The sequence below is a fragment of the Nymphalis io genome, chromosome 2, assembly GCF_905147045.1.
Source record: "Nymphalis io chromosome 2, ilAglIoxx1.1, whole genome shotgun sequence".
Taxonomy (NCBI): domain Eukaryota; kingdom Metazoa; phylum Arthropoda; class Insecta; order Lepidoptera; family Nymphalidae; genus Nymphalis; species Nymphalis io.
The window spans coordinates 14,444,978-14,470,819 of NC_065889.1; the positions used below are offsets into that span (position 1 = coordinate 14,444,978).

At 32.9% G+C, this 25,842-nt stretch overlaps 1 protein-coding gene across 2 annotated transcripts in view; it reads right to left on the reverse strand.

Annotated features, from left to right (window-relative positions):
• Positions 1 to 276: 276 nt before the first annotated feature.
• Positions 277 to 25,842, reverse strand: part of LOC126776497 (uncharacterized) — a 65,451-nt gene continuing 39,885 nt past the window's right edge. The window contains exons 2-3 of one of the 2 annotated variants that reach the window (XM_050499079.1): positions 20,899 to 20,943; positions 277 to 2,166 (exon numbers count right to left, since the gene is read on the reverse strand). In XM_050499079.1, the coding sequence (XP_050355036.1) occupies positions 731 to 2,166; positions 20,899 to 20,943 (1,481 nt within the window). In that variant the 3' untranslated portion in view covers positions 277 to 730. The remainder of the gene's footprint in view (positions 2,167 to 20,898; positions 20,944 to 25,842) is intronic. The other variant, XM_050499070.1, reaches the window with a different exon arrangement.

Consider the following 25,842-nt stretch of genomic DNA (forward strand, 5'->3'; position numbering starts at 1 on the left):
TCCTGTTATTAACAAATATTAATTAATGTTTTATTTAACTATCTATTTTCCTTATACAAATCTTACTTGGAGCTGTTAAAACTTGCATATTTATTAAAGAAATAATCCAAGATCTATTATCAAGATTCAACAAAATATTAAATATCAATCAATTTATTTAATCACCTAACATACAATACTTTAGAACATATAAGACTTCATTTATGAAATTAAATACCTATCATAAAAATAAAACTTTAATTAGAAGATTAGCTGATAAGGAAATGAAACAAAAAATATATTTCGTAATATTTATTATGTTTTAATATTTTCTGCACTACAGACAAATGAATGACCCGAATAATAAATGGGAAGTGTATAATGATGGAATGTGTAAGTACCTAATAATCTTTTATATATAAAACAACTACATACATTGAAAATTTCATCTTAATTTAACAACATTCTACAAATGCGTATCTGAAGAATAAGACATAATGGTCATCCAAGATAAATATAAAGAAATATTAATACATAAACCCCCTATATTTTAATATCCTTAAAATAAAAGTTTTATATTCTATATTACAATATATACAAATATCTAAATCAATAATATATCAACTAGATAAAGTACATTCGTACCCTGTTATTTACAAATACAAAGTAAGTGTATGCTAGATCTTAGTATAAAATTAGTATAACCGTGCATTAATGTTGCTAAAAGCGATGAAAAGTTCATCTGAGACGCTTAAACCATGATCGTGTTACCGATAATACTCTCTTTGCCATCAAGAAGTTCAGAATAGCCAGATTCATCGCTGCAAGCGCTGTCGTTATCGCCGGTGTTTTTAAAAACCTCTGTCTCGGTGCTCGAGTTCAAACTATCAACATCGGTTAGATTGTCGATGAGTGTATCAAATTTGCCCTCAAAGTTATCAAGTATACCGGAGTCAGCTCTCAGGGGTGGATACGTAGATCGTCGACGGAAAGCGTTCTTCTCACCGATCGGCACATGACTTACTTCATCTGAAGTAACTGTACTCGTTGCATCACTACCTTCGTTAATAGCATGAATGGAGTTCGTGTAGCTCCTGTGGTTTCTCATCGACGCACTTTCGAAATTGCGTATTCTCTCAAATACTGGTACTCTCTCTTCGTCACTATCCGTTTCCTTGTGTTCCTCCTGAGAGAAATGTGAAGGAAGCGATGACGGCTCTGCGTCAGATGAGGTGACCGTGCTCGCCGTCTCGCACCCTGAAGAAACCGAGCCATCGTCGCTATCAGTGACGAGGTAGTTACTCTGAGCTAAAATTAAATTCTTCCTCCCCTGACACATAGCAGCATTGTTCAATTCGATCGTCTCTTCAATAGACTCCAGTGTTATTAATCTCGATTCCTCTTTTTCGTTATCATGTTGACTAGTTTCGCTTTGAGATTCCGATTCCTTATTTAATTTACTTTCTTGAACAAGTAAGTCAATTAATTTATCGGTCGATTCTTCTTTACTTTCTTCGGAATCTAATCGCATTCTGTCCATTACGCCTTCGGGGCATGACAGCTTACGTGGAGATTTTATCTCTTGTCGTCGTCTATCTAAAGATTGAGATGTAGTAAGACCCATTGTGAATTGGCATTCCTTCTTTGCATTCATTTCTGCTTCTTCTTCATCTTCCTCAGAACAGAGTTCTTCGATGGCACCAAGCTTAGGAGCGGATTTTGATCTTTCAAGAGGCGGTCTGTAGTTCATGGCTCCTACACTAAGTAGTATCTTCCTACGCGGCATACTGGGATTCTCGTAGACGCTGTTAGCGAGGCTCAGCCTTGCATTCTGTTTGGAGATTCTATCCTTCTTAAACTCAACTAAGGCCTGTTTGAGTTTGATTTGTAGTTCATCGGTTATTTTCTTTGATACAGTTTCTTTGGTGCAAAGGACAGCGTGACAACGGAGTTCGTGTTTCAGTTTCTTACCCTCATGGCGGTACACCCAGCAGAATAGCTTGGGGTAGTGCGGTGGACTAGCGCAATACGTGATGCGGTGGGACCAGTACTCAGTGAGGCCGTGTTCTTTGGTGAAACCTTTGAGCCCGGAATTGGTGACGGACAGTTTCATCACCACGTCGGGCTTCGTAGACTGTTGATAATTTCGCCATAATGTAGCAAGTGGCTTCTCTATGCAACTCTCACCTGCAAACAAGAAAAAGGAAATGTTTCAATTCAAGATGTTATTACATTTGTCACCCGTCTTAATATTGTAATTATGTGTTAATATTTAAATTTGTTTATGAAATATTTAGGCCAAGTATCCGCGTGGGTGACGCGAACGCCTACATGTTATATATCATCAGTCGCTATCAAACTGATCTTAAATCAATCTACACAATTGTGTTTGTGTATGATCGAGGCTCGAGGCAAACATCTTGTGACATTAACCGATTGATATCGTGTTATGGTGCGGCTGGTTGGTTTACTCCCTTTGATTTCAAAACGTGCACAAATATTTGACTACATTATCATACATTATAGATTATACCTATTTTTTCAAATATACACATATAAGTGTATATTTGAAAAAATAGGTATTTGAATAAATAGGTATATATATGTATATCTGGGCGGAATCAAAAAATAAAACCTCCGAGGACTTTATTACAAATTTGTTTTTATATTCCACCTCTGCTTAGTGAAAAATACTCTTAGAAAAACCTTTACATACCTAGAAACTACTTCACATTTATTTCACCTTTTTGTTACTATATTTTTATGCCCTTAGTAGGGGCATTAGTACAACGAAATGAGTATAATAGTAACAAGAAAATGAATGGAAAGTAATCAGTAAGTGTGATTTGTATTACTAAGCTTTAAATATAATTTAGTATAAATATAATATTATCACACAATTAATAAAAAAATGCATAAATGAATATTGTATTATTTTCCCTAACATGGGAAGGAGACCTTGCTCATTAACGAGCTAATAGTGAGTACTTACTATGCTTAAGATAACAAAAGGGGACTTAAAAACGACATGGCATGACATACAAAACACATGACATACAAAACACATGACGTACTTCGCACTGATTTATAGTCGTAATATCTTGTTAAATGTTTATTAACGATCTATTATTATTTCAGTAAACAATCTGTTTTTTTTTTTAAATAATTGAGTGTTTAATTAACGCCTTCGAAACCAAAAACAAAGCTATTTTTCGATTCTCATTCAATATTTTGTTCGATAAATTGCTTATTATACGATTATAGACCTAATATGTTTTAGTTGATTTATCTTAAATCAAGCTGTCGTTTTGAGGTCGTTGCTACGAAACTCATTTCTATCAGTCGTACAAAGACGTCACGTGACGAAGGGTGAGATTTTAATTCGTATATTAAATCATTACTTTATCTCTTATACCTTAAGATTTTCATATATTAACTATATTATAATTTTGCTTTTAAAATACAAAATCTTATATCGTTTATAAGACTGAACAATTGTTATTCTAAAAAACGTAATCACTTTTAATCTAATATAACCTTACTAATATTAAGTAAAAGCCTGTGAATGACCACCTACTGGGCTGCCTCCTTTCCCTGTTTGAGGAGAATGATTGTTGCTTATTCCACCACTCCGCTCCAATGTGGGTTGGTGGAATACACATGTGGCAGAATTCCAGTGAAATTAGACACATGCAGATGTTTTCCTTCACCGTCAAACACGAGATCAATTATAATCACAAATTTGAAACCACGATCATCGGTTAAGATTCACGCGTTCTTACCACTGGGCCATCTCGGAATACTAATATTATAAATCCGATAGTGATTCGATAATCATGAAATTTTGCATACACGTCGCAAGGGATACAGAAAAGGACACAGGGTACCGATACGTGCCATGCGAGCGAAACCGCGGGCGGAAACTGGTCCTTATCAATGAGGAAGGCGTACCTGAATAGTACGTACAATGCGGTATCTACCATGAAATCAATATTGGTATGTCTCTGCTACATTGTCTTATGAATGTTGTACAATAAATCTAAATCAGTATATAATGGTGACCATACTATAGAAACACTTGAAATATTTCAACATTGGCTTATGAAGGTGGTACAATATCTGGTATGTTCTTTTTGGTAGATAAATATAATCATTCTAAAACTCTCATTGATTAGAAAATCAATTCGTTCAATACAAGGAAGAAACAATCATATCCGTCACACACGTGGCCTTATTGTGTATTACATAAAGAAATTACGCACATACACCTGTATATAAGGGTGACCATACTATGGCACCACTTGATATATTTTATTGATTTAATATACGACGAATCAAGACAAATATATAAGTGAATACATGAATATTATATTATATAATTAAAAATATTTTTTTTATGTTCAAATTTAAATTCAATTGAATAAAAAATTTAATTCAATAATTACAGATTTATATTACATACAAAGCATGACATACAAATGCATAATGAATCTCATTATTTAACAATACCTTGTCTGCTAAACAGCTTGGGATGAGTCCCAAGATTGCCTTCTATAATCAATTTGTTTTTATTTTTTCATATGTCATATATTAACGTATTCCGTACATTATTTGCTTTCTGCAAATGAAATACGTGACAGAAAAGAAAAATACTCCAACATTATAAATAGTTCGTTGCACTGAAATTGAATTTTTCTCCCACCGCGCCCAAAGAGGTTGCAGTTTAAAACTTATTTTGTTCACCCGTGGCATCTACTTTACATACGTAATTGAAGAAAAAAGTGATTGGTTCGGTATACTTTCTATCTGGATTTATTTCAATGGGTTTGGTCACCCTTCTAACGTTTGAAGCACGTTACATCACGTGATGACGCTTGTGTAATAGTTTTCTGTCAATTTAAGGCTTACACGCCTGAAAAAAACTGGATATATTACCTTTATTGATATTATTGATATTTATTAGCGTCATCAGTGTTTTGCTTTTTGAAACTACATGGAAAAGGTTAGGCAGATTACACGGCAGGTCGTAAAATGGTAAATAAATAAATCCGATACATTGGTGCTATATTGCGAGATGTTATATTATTTATGTCCTTTTCTTTTCCTGTATGTAATTGTATTTTTGTGGTCAATAAAATATTAATTATTATTATCATCATTATTATTATTATTTATAAATATTTTAATTTAGAATCTTCGATTTATACTTGGATTTTATCCTTGTAGCGGACAAGATTAAGATATATTTTATCTGTGGTGAAAATTGTCAGTGGAATATTTTAAGCAAACTTATTATTATATAACACGACTTTATATACTAACAATGTCGTAATTATTATCGTAATATATAATATAATAATTGTCCTTTTTTCGAAGAATCAATCAAATATTCTACCGAGATTTAAAATAAAAAGTAGTTTGGCAAGCGGAACTATAAAAAACTCGCCATGAAATTATTTGAATGATATTGCATAATATGCATGCTGTCGTTTTGACTATATTCTTAGTTATATCTGGAAGTAAATGGAACACCTGATGCTAATTGGACAACTTCGGTTATAGATACTGGAACAAGTAGCATACAGGATTGTGTCGAGTGTGCCCCTTGTACACGTAGCGTAATACATAGTTGATGCTCACCCAGTAAGGAACAAAACAATTCCACAGACCAAAACGAAATGTTCCATGTTTCATTAAAATATAATCCATCCAGTTGTTTTCGCGTCACATATTCACATACTTTTACTGTTACTGTATATATTTTAGGTATTATATTATAAATAAGTACAAAACTCGTTTGACATTTACGTTGCCTTTCCAGTTTTTGGGAACAGATACGAGGAAAGTGTGCCCTGTGAAGCTTTATTCAAAATTTCTAAATCATGCTAGCGAAGTTTCGTTTCTTTTCAAATATAATACGAACGCGGTACGAAGGAGTTCGTTATATATTAGGTAATTACGAGAACAACAATGGTCAGACGTTTACGCTTTCACTTTCATTGCTAAGTGTATTTTGACGCGGTTCAAAGAACTCTTGACCACGGCTCTCGGGTTGCAAAGTTTACTAATAAAACTTTTTCTCGATTTGATTCGTATTTTGTAATGACAATGTTTGAGAAAAATTAATCGTCAACATATGATTCAACTTGTTATTTAAACATTCCGAACATATTAATATTTAAAAAGTTTTAGGCAATGAAGTTTTATAGCAATTATAAATACATGATTTTCCTGATTCGCATTTTAATCGAGTTACAAATAAAAAACTTTTTTTGCATTCTTAAAATAATATGGTTTTAGCTAATTTTCCATAAGAACAATGTGTATTTTAAATACCATAATAGTTTCGCGAACTTATACGCAAAAAACTTATCGTACATAAGTTATTGTAGCTCGATATGTAAGCCGAGATGGCTCAGTGGTAAGTTCACGGGATTCGTAAACGATGGTTATAGATTTAAATCGCAGCAATCGCAAGCGATCTCGTGACCCGAACAAATGGAGACGATAACGCTGGTACTTTTGTCGGTTTTCCAGTAATTTGGGCTGTCAATTTAAATCGGTCAGTCAGTCAGTTATTATTTCAGTTTAAAGATTTTTATTTACTTAAAGAGCAATTTAAGAAATTTCACATAGTAAAAAAGGGTAGACAATCTAATCGTATCGTGTTAATCTTATTGACAAATGTAATGTTATGATAAAATACAGTACAAATAAATGACCAGAAAAAGAAATGCAGATTCTCGAAAGTAAAATTTTACATAATATATAGACAATATCTATCCTGAATCAAATGTGCTTATCACTGTCAGTGTTATTGAGTCGAGTGTATGAACAAGCTCGCAGATAGCGGTAACAATATAAAAAGTACCAGGAAGTAGTTCGCTGAACTACTTTGAAATCATTAAGACTTATGACAATTTCTGGAGTCAAACAAGTTGATAATTAGGTCGTGTTTAGAGCTCACCGTCCATACAATATAGCATAACATATCTCTAAACGTTAAGATGAAATTGAGATAAGTGAAACGTAAATATATACTAGTATATGATCATAATATAATCTCGTAGAACTCACACCAATTGTTTAACAATAAATAGACAAATATATACTTACATAAAAAACTTAAAATTAAAAAAGACCTATTTTTATATGTATATCCTTTATTGTGTTGATACAGAAATACGAAAGCCCATACTGAATATAATTCATAACATTATTAAATATTATGTTACTAAAAATTTGTCGCACGTTCGATCCCTTCGATCCTTGGGCTACTGTCGTCCCTGCTAACACAAGCTTTACGCTTAAAATAAGCAATTGCTAATTTGTTTTTTATATAATAAAATTTTGGTAATTTACCATTTCAATTAATCTTGTAAAAAGACAATTCTGACTATCTCTTAAGAGACTAATTGAATAAAGTATATTTTGACTATAATTTTTTTTTATTCACACGTATATAATATCCTATCATTATAAATATGTATTTGATGTTTGGCCATGACTTAATTCATCTCGTGCTTCATGGTGAAGGAAAACATCGTGAGGAAACCTGCATGTGTCTAATTTCACTGAAATTCTGCCACATGTGTATTCCACCAATCCGCAAGGAGCAACTTGGTGGAATAAGCTCCCAACCTGCTCCTCAAAAAGGGAGAGGAGGCCTAAACCCAGCAGTGGGACATTCACAGGCTGTTACTTTTTTACCAGAAATTCTCTCTAAGTCGCGCTATTTCATGCTATATATTTATGAACGATCAGCCTAAAGTAAAGGGCTGCTCGACCGGCGCATACGCATGTGTGTAAGTGGGTGAAGCGCTTTCACCGTGCCAATCTATAGATATTTACATTCACGCAAAAAAATAATACATAACCAACTATAAATAGTAACTGTGTCGTTGATTTCTTTTTTTTTTAATTTTTTTTTTTGTTTTCATTTTAACTTTTAAAAATATTTTAAAAGTAAAAATGAAAACTGAGATAATTAAAATAATATATTGTTTTTTTTAATCTGTGATTGCGATCAGTTAATATACATACGGTAGCTTTTGACACGTGTCGCGTTGAAACGATCTATTTTGTAATGTTTTGTTACACTTTCACGGGCAAAGCCGCTACGAGCAGTGGTAGTAATCTATAAGAGTGTTGGATGAATTTACCACTTGACATTAAAAGCAATCGGCTCGCATTCTCGTTACATAAAAGGAGGAGTTTTATAACAAGTTATTTAATCAGGTCAAGAATATCAGCCATTGATTGTATTGATTTAAAAATATTATTACAAAGAGGCGTGTGCTATACGTACAGAATAATAATTCTGAGCTTCGTGACGCCCATTGTTCTTTAAATCGCACTTAATTTTCATAAAACCAAACAGTTATTTGAAGAAAATATTTGAAGGTAATATGGAAATTAGTGGATTTATTTTTAATAATGTTTCTTTTGGTAGACTTTAGTGTTAACATTGTTTCAGTAGGAATTCTTATATTCCCTGACATAAGACATATTCTATAAATTGATTCGTGTTTTTTTAACTCGATGTCGAAGGTTAAGTGATCCTTAACATTAATTTATTAGTTGTCTATAATTTTACTGGTGGTAGGGCTATGGCTCGTCTGGGTAGGTACCACCCACTCATCAGATATTCTGCCGCAAAATAGCTGTACTTGTTATTGTTGTATTCCGGTTTGAAGAGTGAGTGAGCCAGTGTAATTACAGGCACAAGTGACATAACATCATAGTTCCCAAGGTTAGAGGCGCATTGGCGATGAAAGCGATGGTTAACATTTCTTACAATGCCAATGTCTATGGGCATTGGTGACCACTTACCATCAGGTGGCCCATATGCTCATCCACTTACCTATACTATAACAAAAAAAAAAACAAAATGAAAAAGCAAAACTACATTTTATTATTTTTTTTTTTTAAATTTAATTCAATTCTGAATGATGAGTGAAGCTGCAGGTAGCAGCTAGCAAAAATTTTATATACAATGAGATATGACTTCACTGCGGTTTGCGGTCATTATTTATTATTATATAGCAGACATTTGTCAATAGCTTATGTAACATTATGTATATAATGTAAGCATATAGCTAAATACAAATAAATAAATAAATATTAAATATAAATTAAGTAAAATTTACACTTGTATAATAGTTAATGTGTAATAATCATAACATGTTATGTAAATATATACAATCAGATGTGTATACAGTAAACAGCACGCTTCACTACGTCATATTTAATTTACATACAAAAATTAGAGAGATAGCGTTAGTTAGAACATAAATAAATTTGATACAATATGTAAATTGTAAATACACGCTCTTATTTCTAAATATTGAAGAAATGTTTCATTGTAAAGGCTTACAAGTTAACTATAAACTTAACTTCTTAATATAGTACACGGATTCATAAAATATATTCAATGTGTATGATGTTATATTTTTTTAACAGAGCCTATTTCAATCAAAATCAACAGCCAATCGTTGTCCACTGCTGAACATAGGCCTCTCCCAAGGTGCGCCAAAGCTCCCTGTCCTCCGCCTTCCGCATCCAGTTGGTGCCCGCCACCTTCGTCTTAAAGGTCGTCGGTCCACCTGGCTGGAGGGCGCCCTACGCTGCGCTTGCCGATTCGCGGTCTCCACTCTAGGACTCGTCTGCTCCAACGGCCATCGGTCCTACGACATACGTGACCAGCCCACTGCCACTTCAGCCTGCTAATTTTGCAAGCTATGTCGGTGACTCCGGTTCTTTTCCGGATAATCTCATTTCTGGTCTTATCCTTCAAAGATACTCCGAGCATAGCTCGCTCCATAGCACGCTGAGCGACTTTGAATTTGTGGACTAGTCCCGCAGTTAGTGTCCACGTTTCGGCACCGTATGTCATGGCAGGTAAGACGCATTGGTTGAAGACTTTCGTCTTCAAACACTGCGGTATTGACGACTTGAGGACTTGACGAAGGTTGCCAAATGCTGCCCATCCCAAGCGAATTCTTCGATCGGCTTCCTTCTCGAAGTTGTTCCTACCGACTTGTATTATCTGTCCTAGGTAGGTATATTCACTAACAACTTCGAGAGGTTTCCCCTCGACGTATATCGGTCCCGGCACGACATGCCTATTGAACATGACCTTGGTCTTGTCCAAGTTCATACCGAGACCGACACGCCGGGAAGACTCGCCTAAGCTAAAGCTACGCAGCATTTCGGTGAGTTGTTCCAGCGACTCTGCTATGATGACGATATCGTCGGCAAATCGAAGGTATGAGATGTACTCGCCGTTTACATTGACTCCATACCTAGTCCAATCCAGCGTTTTGAAAACGTCTTCCAACGCGTTGGTGAACAGTTTCGGGGATATTACATCCCCCTGTCTCACCCCTCTGCGCAGTTGGATCGCCTTCGTCTTACAGTCCTGGATGTGGACAGTCATTGTAGCGGCGTTGTACAGACATCTCAGTACCTCGATATATCTCCAATCGATATGACATCTCTGCAATGAGTCGAGCACTGCCCAGGTTTCGATGGAGTCGAAGGCTTTCTAGTAGTCCACAAATGCCATACACAGCGGCTGATTGTACTCTTCGGTCTTCTGCACAATCTGCCGAACAGTATAGATGTGGTCCACGGTGCTGTAGCCTGATCGAAAGCCGGCTTGCTCTGGGGGCTGGAACTCGTCAAGTCGTCTGGCGAGACGGTTCGTGACGACTCTTGAGAACAGCTTATACACGTGACTCAGGAGGGAGATTGGTCTGTAGTTTTTCAAGAGGGTTTTATCACCTTTCTTGAAAAACAGTACCACCTCACTCCCGCTCCACGTTTCCGGGGTCTTGCCATGTTGGATGACGGAATTCCGAGCCTATTTATTAAAAATAAATTAATAGTAAAAAAAAAACATTTTTAAAAACGAGCATTTATTTAAATACTCTAAAAAAGGAAATAAACTCTAAACTTTATAAAACGCATCAACTTATTAAAATATATATTTATAGGATTTTCTATGTAACTTGATCGTGAATTATAAGAAGAAATGTATGTATTTCGAATATATAGTACACTTATGTATCGCTTCGTAAACTTAATATCAAGCCTTCCTAGTCCGACTGTGATCGGTAATATATTTAAGTCCTCACTTCAACATTTATACTATAAGTAATAAGTAGGATTATGTATAAACACAATATACATAAAATGAATTATTAATTGTACTTTTAATTTTAATATAAGCCGAAATGGCCTAGGCGGCGTGAATCTTAACTGACGATCGTGGGTTCAAACCCGGACAAACGCCACAGAATTTTCATGTGCTTAATTTGTGAATAAGCTCCAAGCTTTCTCCTCAAAAGGGAGAGGAATCCTTAGCCATTCACATGCTGTTACTGTACTGTACTTTTAATTTCCAATGTGGGACAATTTGTGACGTGAACGTCAAACTTTAAACGCCTACAACTACGTCATCAAACATTTTTTTTGCAGTTTTGTGAACCCATAAAAATGTGATTCCAAAAGCATTTTATTTCAGTTCTTTAAGAATCATTTTTAATTTGTAAAGTCATTAATTTTAATTTGATTGTATTAGCTGTTACTTAGTTATTAAGATGGATGCTGTGGTTTCCTACAACTGAGGGAGCACATAGACTTATAACTCGTGTATTGTGTTTAAAGCTCGTGATGGGTATTCCTTGTTGGAGTTCCTATTAAAAAAAATAAAAAATATATACAAAGACTTGTAAATTTACGTCAACAAACAATGTGTACGAGTTTATTTACATAAAATACGCATATTTAAATAAACTCGTATTCATTGTTTATTTTATTTTTAAAGTCTATAATGCAACTAAAAATTGAAATAAAAATATTCAAATACAAACTAATACCAAAAAGGTTTTACAAAATTGCAATTTATTTACTACGAATTCATTTTTAAATAAATCCTATACGACAGACGCTAGTTGAATTAGAAATTCTCAAAATTGTTCCCTACGTTCGTTTATCCCTACGTTCGTCAGAGCGTCGTGGTAGCATGCGCAAGCAATTCTCTTGGGGGAAACGCGTAATGCGTTTTTCCAAAATTCACTATAATAATTATTATATATGTATATAACTTAAAATAACAACGCATCAAAATCGTATATCACCGTAAATCAGGTTTTAAAATTTAACGATTAAAAAAAATTACTAAATACATACATTTAGGTCCTTTACTCTATTCATTAAAAACATTGAGCGTTAGACCTGAGCTGTTCCGTTACGTTAGTCATTGTTAAAGTCGCTCTCGTGTGCAAAACATGATCGTTATATTAATGCAAAACTTACTATATAACGCGACTGTTCACGGTTAGTCGAGCCAATTTTTTTTTTTTTTTTTTTTTTTTTTTTTTTTTTTTTTTTTTTTTTTTTTTTTTTTATAGAAAAGGAAGGCGGACGAGCATATGGGCCACCTGATGGTAAGTGGTCACCAACGCTCTTAGACATTGGCATTGTAAGAAATGTCAACCATCGCTTACATATCCAATGCGCCACCAACCTTGGGAACTAAGATTTTATGTCCCTTGTGCCTGTAATTACACTGGCTCACTCACCCTTCAAACCGGAACACAACAATATCAAGTATTGCTGTTTTGCGGTAGAATATCTGATGAGTGGGTGGTACCTACCCAGACGAGCTTGCACAAAGCCCTACCACCAGTAAAATACCACCAATATTATAATCTGACATTATTTAAATCAATTCAACATCTGTTTATGTAAAATGTATGTAATGTTGAACTGATTACCATGTAAGTTGGTACATATGTGTTTTTAATAAAAAAAAAATTGGGTTTCGGGCCAATAAAAGAGTACTATAATATGTCGCATACTCGTGTACTATAATATGTCCTGCGCAGTTGGCTAAGAGTTTGGCGCAGATTGGGGGCCGTGGCCGAAATCATTCTAGAGGACCTTACGTATTTTTATAGAGGTTTCTCTATCACCCACTATGTTTATAACATATATATATATATATATAATATATATATATATATAATTCGATAAAAAAATAACTGTATAAAGCTGTGAATTGTTAATTGGATGTTGACCTATTGAAACATATATTGGAAAAAATTTAATGACGGAATGTTCACCTTGTAAGTATGTACGCTACGCTTACGATTACACTTCATAAACATTATACATATAATTAATTAATAGTTATAATTAATAACATTGGTTTTTTGAATGATTCTGTATCTATAGAATATTAAAATATTTGTTCGATATTGTGTGTCTATGCTTGTTAAGGATGCTACCACCCTTATCCCTTCCTTTAACGCCAAATAACAATACCTTGCCTTTTTGCCGTGATTGGTAGCGCATGGACGATGAAAATGTGTGGTAGTAGCCACTTTTAGAGTATTTTGTTTATTTTATAATTAAATGAATTTAAGAGAAAAAATAAGTGTAACCTTACTTATTATACATTTAGATTAAGACGCGCGTGCTAATTTCTTTTGTTTACGTAAACAATAAACTTGAATTAAATGTGCAATTTTGTATAAAAAAACACGTCATGTGTGAACAAAATTTTTGTTTCCTTGTATTTTATTATTCATATATTCGTAATATAGATTGGATGAATAAAGCGCTTCCTTATAGTAACTTTCAAAATGAAATACCTAATTAAACAAATATTTATAATTGTTTCCTACTTGTCTTTACCTGATAAAAGACCTTAAAAATATAATTCCCAACATAATTTCGATATTATCTTTTTTAAGCCAACAAAATATATATAACACAGATTATAATATAAATAAGTCAATCTCGCCAAGGACATTTTGTCTTTTTAAATAAGCGTGTAATATCAACAAGATTTCGTTTGCTTAGTTAAAGAACTAGTAACTAAGTAAGCTAAGCTACCTTGTCTTTTATTTATACAAGTAAATAGGCAAATTGTGATCTAGTCGATATTTTGAGAGTTGCATTAGCTATCGTACGCTGTATATATCTATCTCTTTATTACTAACTGTTGTATTTAGAAAAAATAATAATAATTCGCCATAAACATTTTGATCCCAAAGTGTCCTATTCTAAAGTCATGTCAAATATAATTATTATTTGCTATTACCGACAATATTAACATACATTACACTAACCAATATCATTATGACCAAAAATTAATGACTACTATGTAAATAATTACAGTTCAATGGACAAAAGTACATAAGTATTATTCTATATGTAACTAAAGTACAGAAAATAAATATTAAAAAAAAACATCAAGCAGTTACACGTGCAATTATGAATGTTTGTGTGCGTGGATGTAAACATATATGGATGTGTGAATAATAAATATTTTACTGTCGATCGCTATTTAATTGTCTTAGAAACTCCTTACTTTTTATTATTACGTTAAGTGGTCGTACCCATTGAACAAGCGTATATTAACTCACTGACCGTTCTGATTGGAACACTTACTTGTATGAGACAATGCCATACACTCTATACTGTACACTCATTATGTACCAGAAACGGGCTTATCGCTAAGTTATATCTCTTCTAATTTTAAGGAAAGAAAAAAGAAAATGTCAGGAGATAGAAAATAATAATCAGCGGTATAATTATTAGGTGCTAAGAACAGTTTCGTATGAAGTTGTTTGTGTACGGTCGACGACTCCTTTGGTACAATACACTCAAACAAATATCAGTCCGTCTCGCTCTAGCTTTGATAAATTATTTTTAAGTCTAAAGTAAAATATTAATATCGTCACCTGTTTATGTAAGCCACCGAGTCTTACACAATCTTATAAAATATATATTCTGGTAACGTCCATTTTTGTTTTTGCGCAATTTCTTCTCATTGACTTAATTTATAACAATTTTTACATAAATGTATACACAACACAATAATGGAAAAAGTTTTTATTACGCAGTTTACAATAATAATAGTTAATACTGTAAACATAATGTTTATGTTAAAATCTGTTATACAGTAACAGTAAAAGCCCGTTAATGTCCCACTGCTGGGCTAAGTCCTCCTCTCCCTTTTGAGGAGAAGGTTTGGAGCTTATTCCACCACGCTGCTCGAATGCGGGTTGGTAGAATACACATGTGGCAGAATTTCAATGAAATCAGACACATGCAGGTTTCCTCACGATGTTTTTCTTCACCGTCAAGCACGAGATGAATTATAAACACAAATTAAGCACATGAAAATTCAGTGGTGCTTGCCCGGGTTTGAACCCACGATTATCGGTTAAGATTCACGCATTCTAACCACTATGCCATCTCGACTTACTAAAATATGAAATCTGTTATAAGTAATACAAAAAAAATGTGTATTGTACCTTAAAATGCATTTTGTGACCATCTTGAAGAGTCGCACATTTTATGTTAAGTAAATTTGTTTTTATTATTACATGAGTAAGTGTAGTGACTGCTGATGTTCTTAATAAAATAAAATAAAATATTAATCAAAATACTATTAATAAAGTATTACTAATCAAAACATTTTTTTATCAAATACAAAAACATTAATAATATATATTATTTATTTATAAAAAAAGGCTATAAATAAATTCAACAGTCTGCTCTTCTTATAACGGGTTTTTAGGTCAGATAAAGAGTCTATTGTTCTAAAAAAGCAGCTCATTTTATAGTTGCAGATAATAGTGATAGGGAACGGGACTCAAGTGTACTTCAATCTTCACAAACATGACCTACTTTTAATAATGATTCATGATTACAACATTTTATTAATCAAAATCGATTTTTCAGAGATAGCACACCTTTGGACAGGTACGATGAACTCCAGACCGTTTTATTTAATAAATTTAACTGTTTCATTATTGTTAAAAGAATGTTGATAAGCAAAATATAATCTTACTTCTGCCGGTTCTTCTCATCTGAGGGTTTTCTTCCGAACCGGTAGTAGATTTTTGACAATCAACAGGCAAGTAAGTTCACTGGTGGTAGAGCTTTGTGCATGCTCGTCTGGGTAGGTACCACCCACTCATCAGATATTCTACCGCAAAACAGCAGTACTTGGTTATTGTTGTGTTCCGGTTTGAAGGGTGAGTGAGCCAGTGTAATTACAGGCACAAGGGACATAACATCTTAGTTCCCAAGGTTGGTGGCGCATTGGTGATGTAAGCTATGGTTAACGTTTCTTACTTGCCAATGTCTATGGGCGTTGGTGACCACTTACCATCAGGTGGCCCATATGCTCGTCCGCCTTCCTATTCTATAAAAAAAGTAAGGTGATTCTAACTATATAGAAGTGAAGATCCTTCCATCCTCTTCCATACAAAAGAAACTTAAGATGGATGTGTGGGATAACGAGGATGAATATAACCTACGAGAAGTACGTAACAGTAAACGTAGAAATAATTAAGAAATTAATGTTCTAGAGATTTTTAATCCACTTATCGCAGTCATTGACAATTTCAATGTCGTGCAATTGAATCTTGTATAATATTATTCGAAATTAATGTATTGGATTATATATATAAAAAATGTGTACAGCGCCAAAAATGTAACACCTACAGCTTGACATTTGCACGATAGGTGGGTGGTGTATAAACTAAAAGCTGTTCACGGCTTTAATTGCAAAGGAATAATTCAATGAAATGAAAAAGATCATTTTATCTATGTTTAAATTCTCATAAAATCATCACCGATGGGAAAGTATACAGGGGGCCAACTATGATAAGTTGCCATTTATCCGTTTTCCTATTCTTTAATTTAATTACCGACTATTGCCATAAAAGTTAACATATTATCTGTTCGGTTCCGATTCGAATAAATATAGATTATTCAAAGTTGGATCGGAATTGAATCGGGAACGTATCGTAATCGATATAAACAGTAACAGTAACAGCCTGTTAATGTCCCACTGCTGGGCTAAGGCCTCCTCACCCTTTTTGAGGAGAAGGTTTAGAGCTTATTCCGCCACGCTGCTTGAATGCGGGTTGGTAGAATACACATGGGACATAACTTCAATGAAATTAGACACATGCAGGTTTCCTCACGATATTTTCCTTCACCGTCAAGCACGAGATGAATTATAATTACAAATTAAGCACGTGAAAATTCAGTGGTGCTTGCCCGGGTTTGAACCCACGGTCATCGGTTAAGATTCACGCGTTCTAACCACTACGCCATCTCGGCTTAACATTGATATAGATTAGTAGAATTCGGCCCCAGCACATCAGACGTTCCTTTCATCTTTAGTTTTGTTAATATTGTTACAAGTTCTCATTCGAGATATAAATATATCTGTCTTGAATGTATTTAAGATATAGTTTTTATTGTATGAGGAATAGGTAGATTAACTGTTATATGGCAACCTGATGGTAAATGACTACCGCCCATATTGACACAGATACATATGTTAACTATCCAGCAGCAGTGACCAAAGCCCCAACAACTTTGGGAACTAAGATATTATGTCACTTGTTCCTGTAATTACACTCACTCAACCAACCTTCGACCTTCGAACCGATAGAAAACAATGCTAAGTATTGCTGCATGGCGGTAGAATATGAGGTGAGTGAAGCCCCACCACGAAGTAACAATGTGGGCTAAATGTTTAAAGTATATAGTTTTGGGTAAGTAAAGTACTGCTTTTATTTACTTTGTTATTAACGGCTATTTTATGTTTAAATGGAAAACAGCTTTGTGATATTTTATTTTTAATATTTACGTGCATTCGTTGTGGCCTGTCGTATTTTACTATACCTTATTGTAATAATCAAAAATGTAATTCCGTTACGTAGTCCCGGCAAGACATATTTCGGAGTATATAAAGATTTTCTTTGCGATAGTGTCCACACGCGTTAATACATTATATATATTATATTAATAAGGGAATGGATGGTGATGGATTTAATAAATAATATGGAGTTTATGTCCATTAAAGCCGGGCTGAAGGTGAGGGTGAGGCTATGTTAAGGTTTATTGTCTTTATAAAAATATGCAATGTTTTTAGTAAAACTTCTTCGGGAACGATGAGAGCCAAATTTCAATTCAACTTCGAGCAATTCTATATGTATTTCCACATGAAATCTGAGGTATTGTCTGCTTATTAATTTTCGTAAAAAGACTAATGTATACATATAATTTACTGTATAAATTATTTAAACACGTTTAACGGCTGTACAGATCTAATATGGTATGATATAGAAGTCACTTAAGAAATATAAACAACTTGAATTATATTCGAAATTTACTAACGATCCTAAGTATACACAGAGAAGATGGTCGATAACAGATGTTACTTTTATATTCAAACATTTACTTAAGCTTATAATCTGTTTGCGAACAAAACCATCACCTAATTCACAAAAACATTAAAGCATTGAGGAATGCCATATGGTAATGGGTACGATGACCTTTATGTCATCTATATGTCGCGTTAGTACAGATTTGTGTTCTAAAATTGATATAAAACATTTAAAGCATTTTAAACTTTATCGTATTACGCATAAAAGTCATTTTAATACACATGCTTCTGTCCCTATAGTATGGGTCGCGTTCAAGTGTTAACCGTGACTGGACTTCGATATAAAACAAAATTATGCAAACATATTTTATTGTGTAAAAGTTATAGCACTCCCATTTGAAAACAACGTAATGTCCCCAATATTTAATGGATTATAATAATAAACATTCAAAATATTAACATATTATGTATTCATTGTAACTAAGTTATTTATTTATATAAACATTTAATATTAATTCTAGCAGTGTCACCATCGGATTGGACGGATGTCACAAACTGGGGTCAGAGAATACCAATGGTTTTCTATGATTGGAATCTAGGAATCTGCAGCCTTACAAAGTAATCATTAAAAAGGCAGTTAAACTGAGGTATACAAATTTAGTAACAACATGATAAAAGTGAAAACATATTTTTCTTGGTAGTAAGGCTTTGTATCAATCCGTCTACATAGGTTTAAGCCAACCATTATTAATTCTACTTAAAAACTAAAATACTCTTAATGTATTTAGGTTTAAATATTGAATTACAATAGAAAAGGCACAAAGAATATCCTAGTTATCAAGAATAAACGCACCTAGCATTGGCGTCAGGCAGTATATGGTAACAACGTAAAAACGTTGATATTCGTTCCAACTTTTTATATTTCTTTAGTCATAATCATCATACTAAATCTTTTGACAGAGAGCTCCAATAAAAATCAAAGCTCAATTCAACATCGCCAATCTATGTCGCTATAAAATCTCGGTAATGGAACGCGCTGCGCGGGCGTCTCGTGTCAACGACACGCATTGTATGAATTGATCTCATCAGCGTCTAACGACTTTATTGCTGCCCTTTGTTTCCACGATTCTTAATTTGATTAAATATCAGAAAGTATCGTTTTTATACATGAAATGCGAACTGTAATCGAATATAGCAGGTTCAAATCTAGTGCGTACTTTAGGAATGAGGTTTGTGCTTGAACTCAAAATTAATTAATGCATTGATGAAGGAAATTCGTGAGGAATCTTGTGTAACATGTTACATGATGGCAAGTATGTTGCCATCAACTTGAGTGCCGTTTATCCAAGCAGTAGGCCATTTTCAGGCTGTCATTTTACTTTATATATCTTGTAAAGACCTCATGCATCGACAGAAATAAAGGTTGCGATTTTTAAAAATTATTTTTTCAAGATTTTGCGTTCGATTACAATAAAGCTGCACATTTAAGTGCACAAAGAAACGACTAAATGGGAAACGGATCTATAAAGCTAGTTCTAGTTATCTGATTAAGAATAATTAAGTAAATCAATTCTCTGTAACAACACTCACCAAATACCGATACGTTAGATCGCCATTTAAACACTAGAACGCCGCAGTTGGAATTTATACACGTGAATGGACAATGGTGCTTATGGACAATAGCGACTGGTCCATACCAAACGATGCATACCGACAGGTGAACCTAATATGGCGTACGAGCGGCGTTGAAACACATACTATGTTCTAAGATGGAATTATAAAGTTTACGTTATTAGGGATTGAGTTTAATTCAATTTGAATTTCGAATCTTATTTCTTTAATACGTTTAGAATTTGAAAAGCATTATAATAATAATAATAATAATAATAATAATAATATCCTGGGTCATTATTCACACACGTTCATCTGATCCCAAATTAAGCAGAGTTTGTACTATAGAAACCAGACAACTGATATACTACATAAACTACTTTTCTTTTGTAAATACATACTTATGTAGATAATTACACCCAGACTCAGGACAAACAGACATGTTCATGCACACAAATGTCTGTCCTGGGTGGGAATCGAATCCACAGCCTTCGGCATGAAAGACAAGTATCTACCAACCACGCCAACCGGTCCGTCAAGATAAACATATTTTATTGTTAAACTCTAACAATAAAATATGTTTATCCTTGTTATTCCTATCAAATACCTTAAATGAAAGAATGAACCGAAGTATATTTTAGTTATAATACTTCAACATAACTGTATCTTAATTAAATTATATATGTATTCGTATGTTTGTTACTTAATTACACTCAAACGACTCGAGTGATTTAAAATTGATATATTAGTCGATTAGGACGTATAAAAGACGTATTTTATATCATATATTTAATTATTAAATACAACTGTAAAAGGAAATATACTATATAATAGTATATATAATAGTATATGTGTGTGTACATCTTATGTGTATTTGTGGTAAGTATGTATGTATTTTTTTATCTTTATCGTAAAATATATATATATATAATTTAAGTATACTAACTATATTGATGCAAGTTATGTATACTTATTGTACACATCTATATTGGATAATATTACTGTGTATGTTATTTTCGTAATCTTATCATAATATATTTATATTCTTATTATATAATACTTTATATAAATAAACAAGTAAACATCTAAAGAATACTTACCAAGTAATTGCTTACTGAAGTAACCCAAGGACAATGAATATTTACCTGAAAAACAGAATAGTCATAAATTAGAAATTGCATAAAAGTTGTTGAATTATTAACATATACTCGTTATTCGTATGAAGCGGATGAGCGTGTTATGCAACGCATGTATATTGCAATTAAATTATAAGGTTACGAAACATTGTATATACGATCGCCAAACAATGCTAAATTGGCTTGAACTTGAATATATATATTTTGTTTAATTTATGTTTACGTATGTATATTGTGTTTGGGTATAATTTGATTGTTTATTAACCAATTTGGATAATTATTTTGAGTTTGGTTCAGTTGGTGTAGCTGCAACTTGAACTCAACTAAATTTGATATTAGAATTTATTTTACTTTTGACTTGAAAATATTTGTAGATTATGAATTGCCTTAAAAATAATATAAAATACAAAAACGGTAACTATAGAACGTATTAATTGCAATGTGCACATAATAATTTATTTTTTATCTAACTTATATAATAGAAATGTATATAGTATTTTTAAGGAACTAGTCGCATAAATAAAATAATTTCTGCAATTACTTATTTATTTTATTAGCGCGTATCTTGTTATATATTTGTACATTTACGTCTCTGAGATACAGAAATTAGCTACATAAATACATAAACTTCTTCACATTCTATAATTGAAAAGTGTTCGCTGTGTAGTTCGCTACTTTTTTAAGTTAATAAAAATTTTTACTACAAAAATAGAGTAAGCACGTCTGTTTTATTAAAAATATTCATCAGGTTTTATGTGAGCCGTAAGAAAGCAATATTGTTACTGGATTTACGTAAATCTTAACCGAAGACAATGAGTTCAAAGCTGGGTAAGCACTATTAAGTATCGTTAATCTGACATCACGAGGAAAACGGAATACACACCCCAGATCGAATCGGAGCATCTGCAAGTCTTCTCCTTAAGGAGGCCTTTGCCGATCAGAGACATTTGTTATCTTACTTTACATAAGTGGGACTGAGTTTATGGTTATAATATTGTACATTTCAATAAAATACACTCCATTCAAATAAATATAACAAATATATGGAAGGAAGCTATCCTATCCTGAACGGTATTTTTAATATTCGAATATCAGAATGCTACCTACATTCATATATTAACTGTATATGTTGTAGGTATACAAGTTAAAAGCTCGCTCCACACGAGCGTTCAATATCAAAGCATCCAATCCCATTGAGGGTGATTCGGGTGCGTTAGCTCGGTTGTGATTTGGGTTGACACAGCTCCCGTGGCGGGTAATCGACCGAATCGAAGGTATTTGAAAGATCAACGAACTTTTATAAACTGGTTTTTACAAATAAAATCACGAATAACATTTTAGTTGTTTTGTAACAATTGTACTTCGTCTTCAAAATTTGGTCAATAAATTGGCCATCGTTTGACCAAATTTTCATTTCGATAAAAACGTTTAATCGCGTTCGTGTATTGGCCGTCAGTGTAGAACTGGCGTGATTTGACATTAAAACATTTACAACCCAATAACAGTTCCAACGCCTGACAAAGTTTTATGAAGATTCTCTTAACGAGTTATAAACGTCGCGACTAAGTAAACAGATTTAAGTTAAGGATTTTATTGGCAATGCTCTCGATAGTAGACTTATACGAGCCCGTAACTACGGGGACAATGAAACCTTGTAATAAAGACAAGTACATAAAATAGGATAATATATATTTATGTATATTTCATTTAAGGTGCATGTGAGATAGTTATTGTTTAAAATCGTGTTGTTTTAAATATTTACTCTAAGAGTATCAATAATATATGAGAGTAATCATTGCAATTTTTTTTAAGCAATTTGTCATTTTCTATTATACTCTCTGGCAAAGAGATTCGGATTTACGACGTTACTTCGAAAGGTAGGACATTTATCATTAATGCGATAATAATTTTGAATATTATAGTGATAATAATATAATTATTAAATAATAATAATATTTTATAAATTTATTGTAAAAAAGAAAACAATTATTATCATTATAATATAACTTATATTATATTAATTTGTGTGTTGAGAAACTAAATTATATTCGAACGATAAACAGTATACCGATTATTTAAAAAATCGACTTAATTTCAGATATTTTTTATCGAATTTTATAACTAAAAACATTTTTAATAAATCATAATTATTACATTTTATATCATAAATTATTCGAATTTAATTATGTTTTATCTTATTCATATTTTATGAATACTAAATTTTCTAAGCCAATTAAGATTTAAGTTTTTAGAACCTAACTTTTTATATATATAAAAAAAAGATACAAGCAAAAGTGAACTGATTGTTAGCACACTTTTGCCGTACTGCCAGGTCAATAACCCGACACCGTGCGTTTCAAAATCTTCGCAATATCTCATATTTGGCAATTCGGTGCAAAGTCGATCGATAGTAAGGCGAGACATATAAATTAACTGCCAAACATATCGTAGAAAATTTAAATTTTCTAACCATTCATTTCAATTCAATTAATTAGATTTAAAAATCGGTAATTTGATACAAAAATCAAATAACTTCAAATACAATTTCTTCTAATATTATAAATGCCGAAGTTTGCGTGTTGGTTGTTCCTTCTTCGAGCCGAGATGGCTCAGATAGAACACATGAAGCTTGAACGAAGGTTGTCTTAAATGTGCTTAATTTGTATTTATTCATCTCTTGCACGGCGGTGAAGGAAAACGCTAAGACATTGCCACATGTGTATCCACCACCCAATTATTTGAGCATCGTGGTGGAAAAAGTTCTCAAAAGGAAAGGCCTTTGAACAGCAATGGGAAACTGACAGGCTTTTGACTTTTCTTTTTTTTACAAAGCAACGGAAAAACGAATCTACGTGATATTTGATTTGGCTAATTTAGAGAGTGATGTAATGTACGTCAGTGCGTAGTTTTATCAGTAGTGGTAGGGCTATTTGCCTGCCCACCAGGTGCGTTACCACTCATTCTACATATATTCTACAGCCAAACAGCAATACCTTTTATTGTGGTGTTCCGGTTTAAATGAGGAGCGAGCGTAGTTACAGGCACATAACGGCTTAGACCTAATGATTAGCAGCCCATTGTCGGTGTAATAAAATCTTTGTAGATGGAAAGTGCTAGCGATCACTTATCATAATGGTCCAAGAATGGTCCGAGGTCCTCGTCTGCTTTTCTATAATAACTTAAATTTTTATTCTTTTCATCGCGTAATAGAACCAATAATTATAGCCGTTGGCAATTTGAATATTAAAATTTATAAAACACACAAAGGTTATTGAAATATCTAATGTTATTGCAACATTCTGATCTTTTTTTTCATTGCTCCATTACGAGAACAGTTCCTCGTCAAGAATCGTATTTATAATTTTGTTATCCAGTTAAACTCGTTTATTACATAGCAGTTATTGCAGTAATAAATTAAGGAAAAACGTTAGGTCGTAATGATCCTATTTAGTTCTTAAAATAACCAAATTGAATGTGAGCCTCGATATTGAGGGATCTGGTATCATTTCCGGCGTGGGTTCGCGTGTTATATTTAAGTCTATTGAAGTGAGTCGCATTCAATACTTCGAGTCTAAATCGGCAATATATTATTATTATATGTTAATAAAACGACCTATTTGGACCAATAATATTAAATACAATAGTACTTTGTAGGATAATACAGCCAACGAACTTATATATTTATAAGTTATAAAAAATATTTGAAATACATGTAGCGCCATCTTGTGACCGAAAGATGGAACACTATAATATTTAAGATGTTGTGAAATTCTTAATAAAGAATTTGGTCATGCGAAATCTTTTTGAAGAAGAGAAAATTTCGAACATTTTATTTTACCACGCTATTCCAATACGAATCATACATGATATGGTAGAATTGCATCTAATACAAGCCAGTGCCACTTTATAAATCACATGTAAATTCAGTGGTGCTTGCCTGGCTGGGTTTGAAACCGCAATCTTCGGTTCGGTCGGTTCTCAATAATCCCTAAATATCATGAAATTGACGAGACGAATTTATTCTATATTTTAACCAATCAGCGTAAGAAAATATTTTCATAAGATTTATTGGTCACAACATCAACAACCTACGTCATGTTTGTCCACGGCCCTATTACAGTTTTATTTCCATATGTACCAACAATGAATATAATAGACACTATTATAGAAGACAAACATTTAACCGAATTCAAATTACTCATAAAGTTAGTCATTGTTCAGGATAAGCAGAACACGCAAGTTCAAATTTTATGCCATTTAATTATTTCAATTATTTTGTATTAGATAATCCATTTATTGGAAAAGATTTTCTATACTAGGTATAAGTGTAAGGTATTATAATAAAAATATTGTAAATGTGAATATGTTTATATATGGATGTTGATATGTCACTGAACCGATTTTGATGAAATTCGGTATAAAAAAAGCTTATACCCCAAGGAATAATATAGGCTACTTTTACTTATTAAAAATTATGCTTTGTATAATCGAGTTCATGAACTTCGAAATCTATAATAAAGTATCTACTACAACAGGCTCTTTCAACTCACACTCATGTCACACACTATGAACAGCGTAAATCCATAAATGCTAATGATAAATAACTTTTGATCCTCCATCATATTATTATAATAATAACAGCGCTATTAAAAATAAGACAAATAAAACCGTAAATAAATACAACACATCCAATTTTACGACTTTTTTTTGAAAAAAACATTGACTTATTTTTTCATAAACGTGATAGATAGAACGAAGATGTGTCGAGTAGCTTAAACTAAACATCTCCGTAACGGCCGGTTTGACTTATTGAGAAAGTGAACCGGGTCAGTGGTGACGCGGCCTTATTGGGCGTTTTGCTCATTGCCTAATCGTTATATAACTCAGATTGAATAACAATTTATAGAC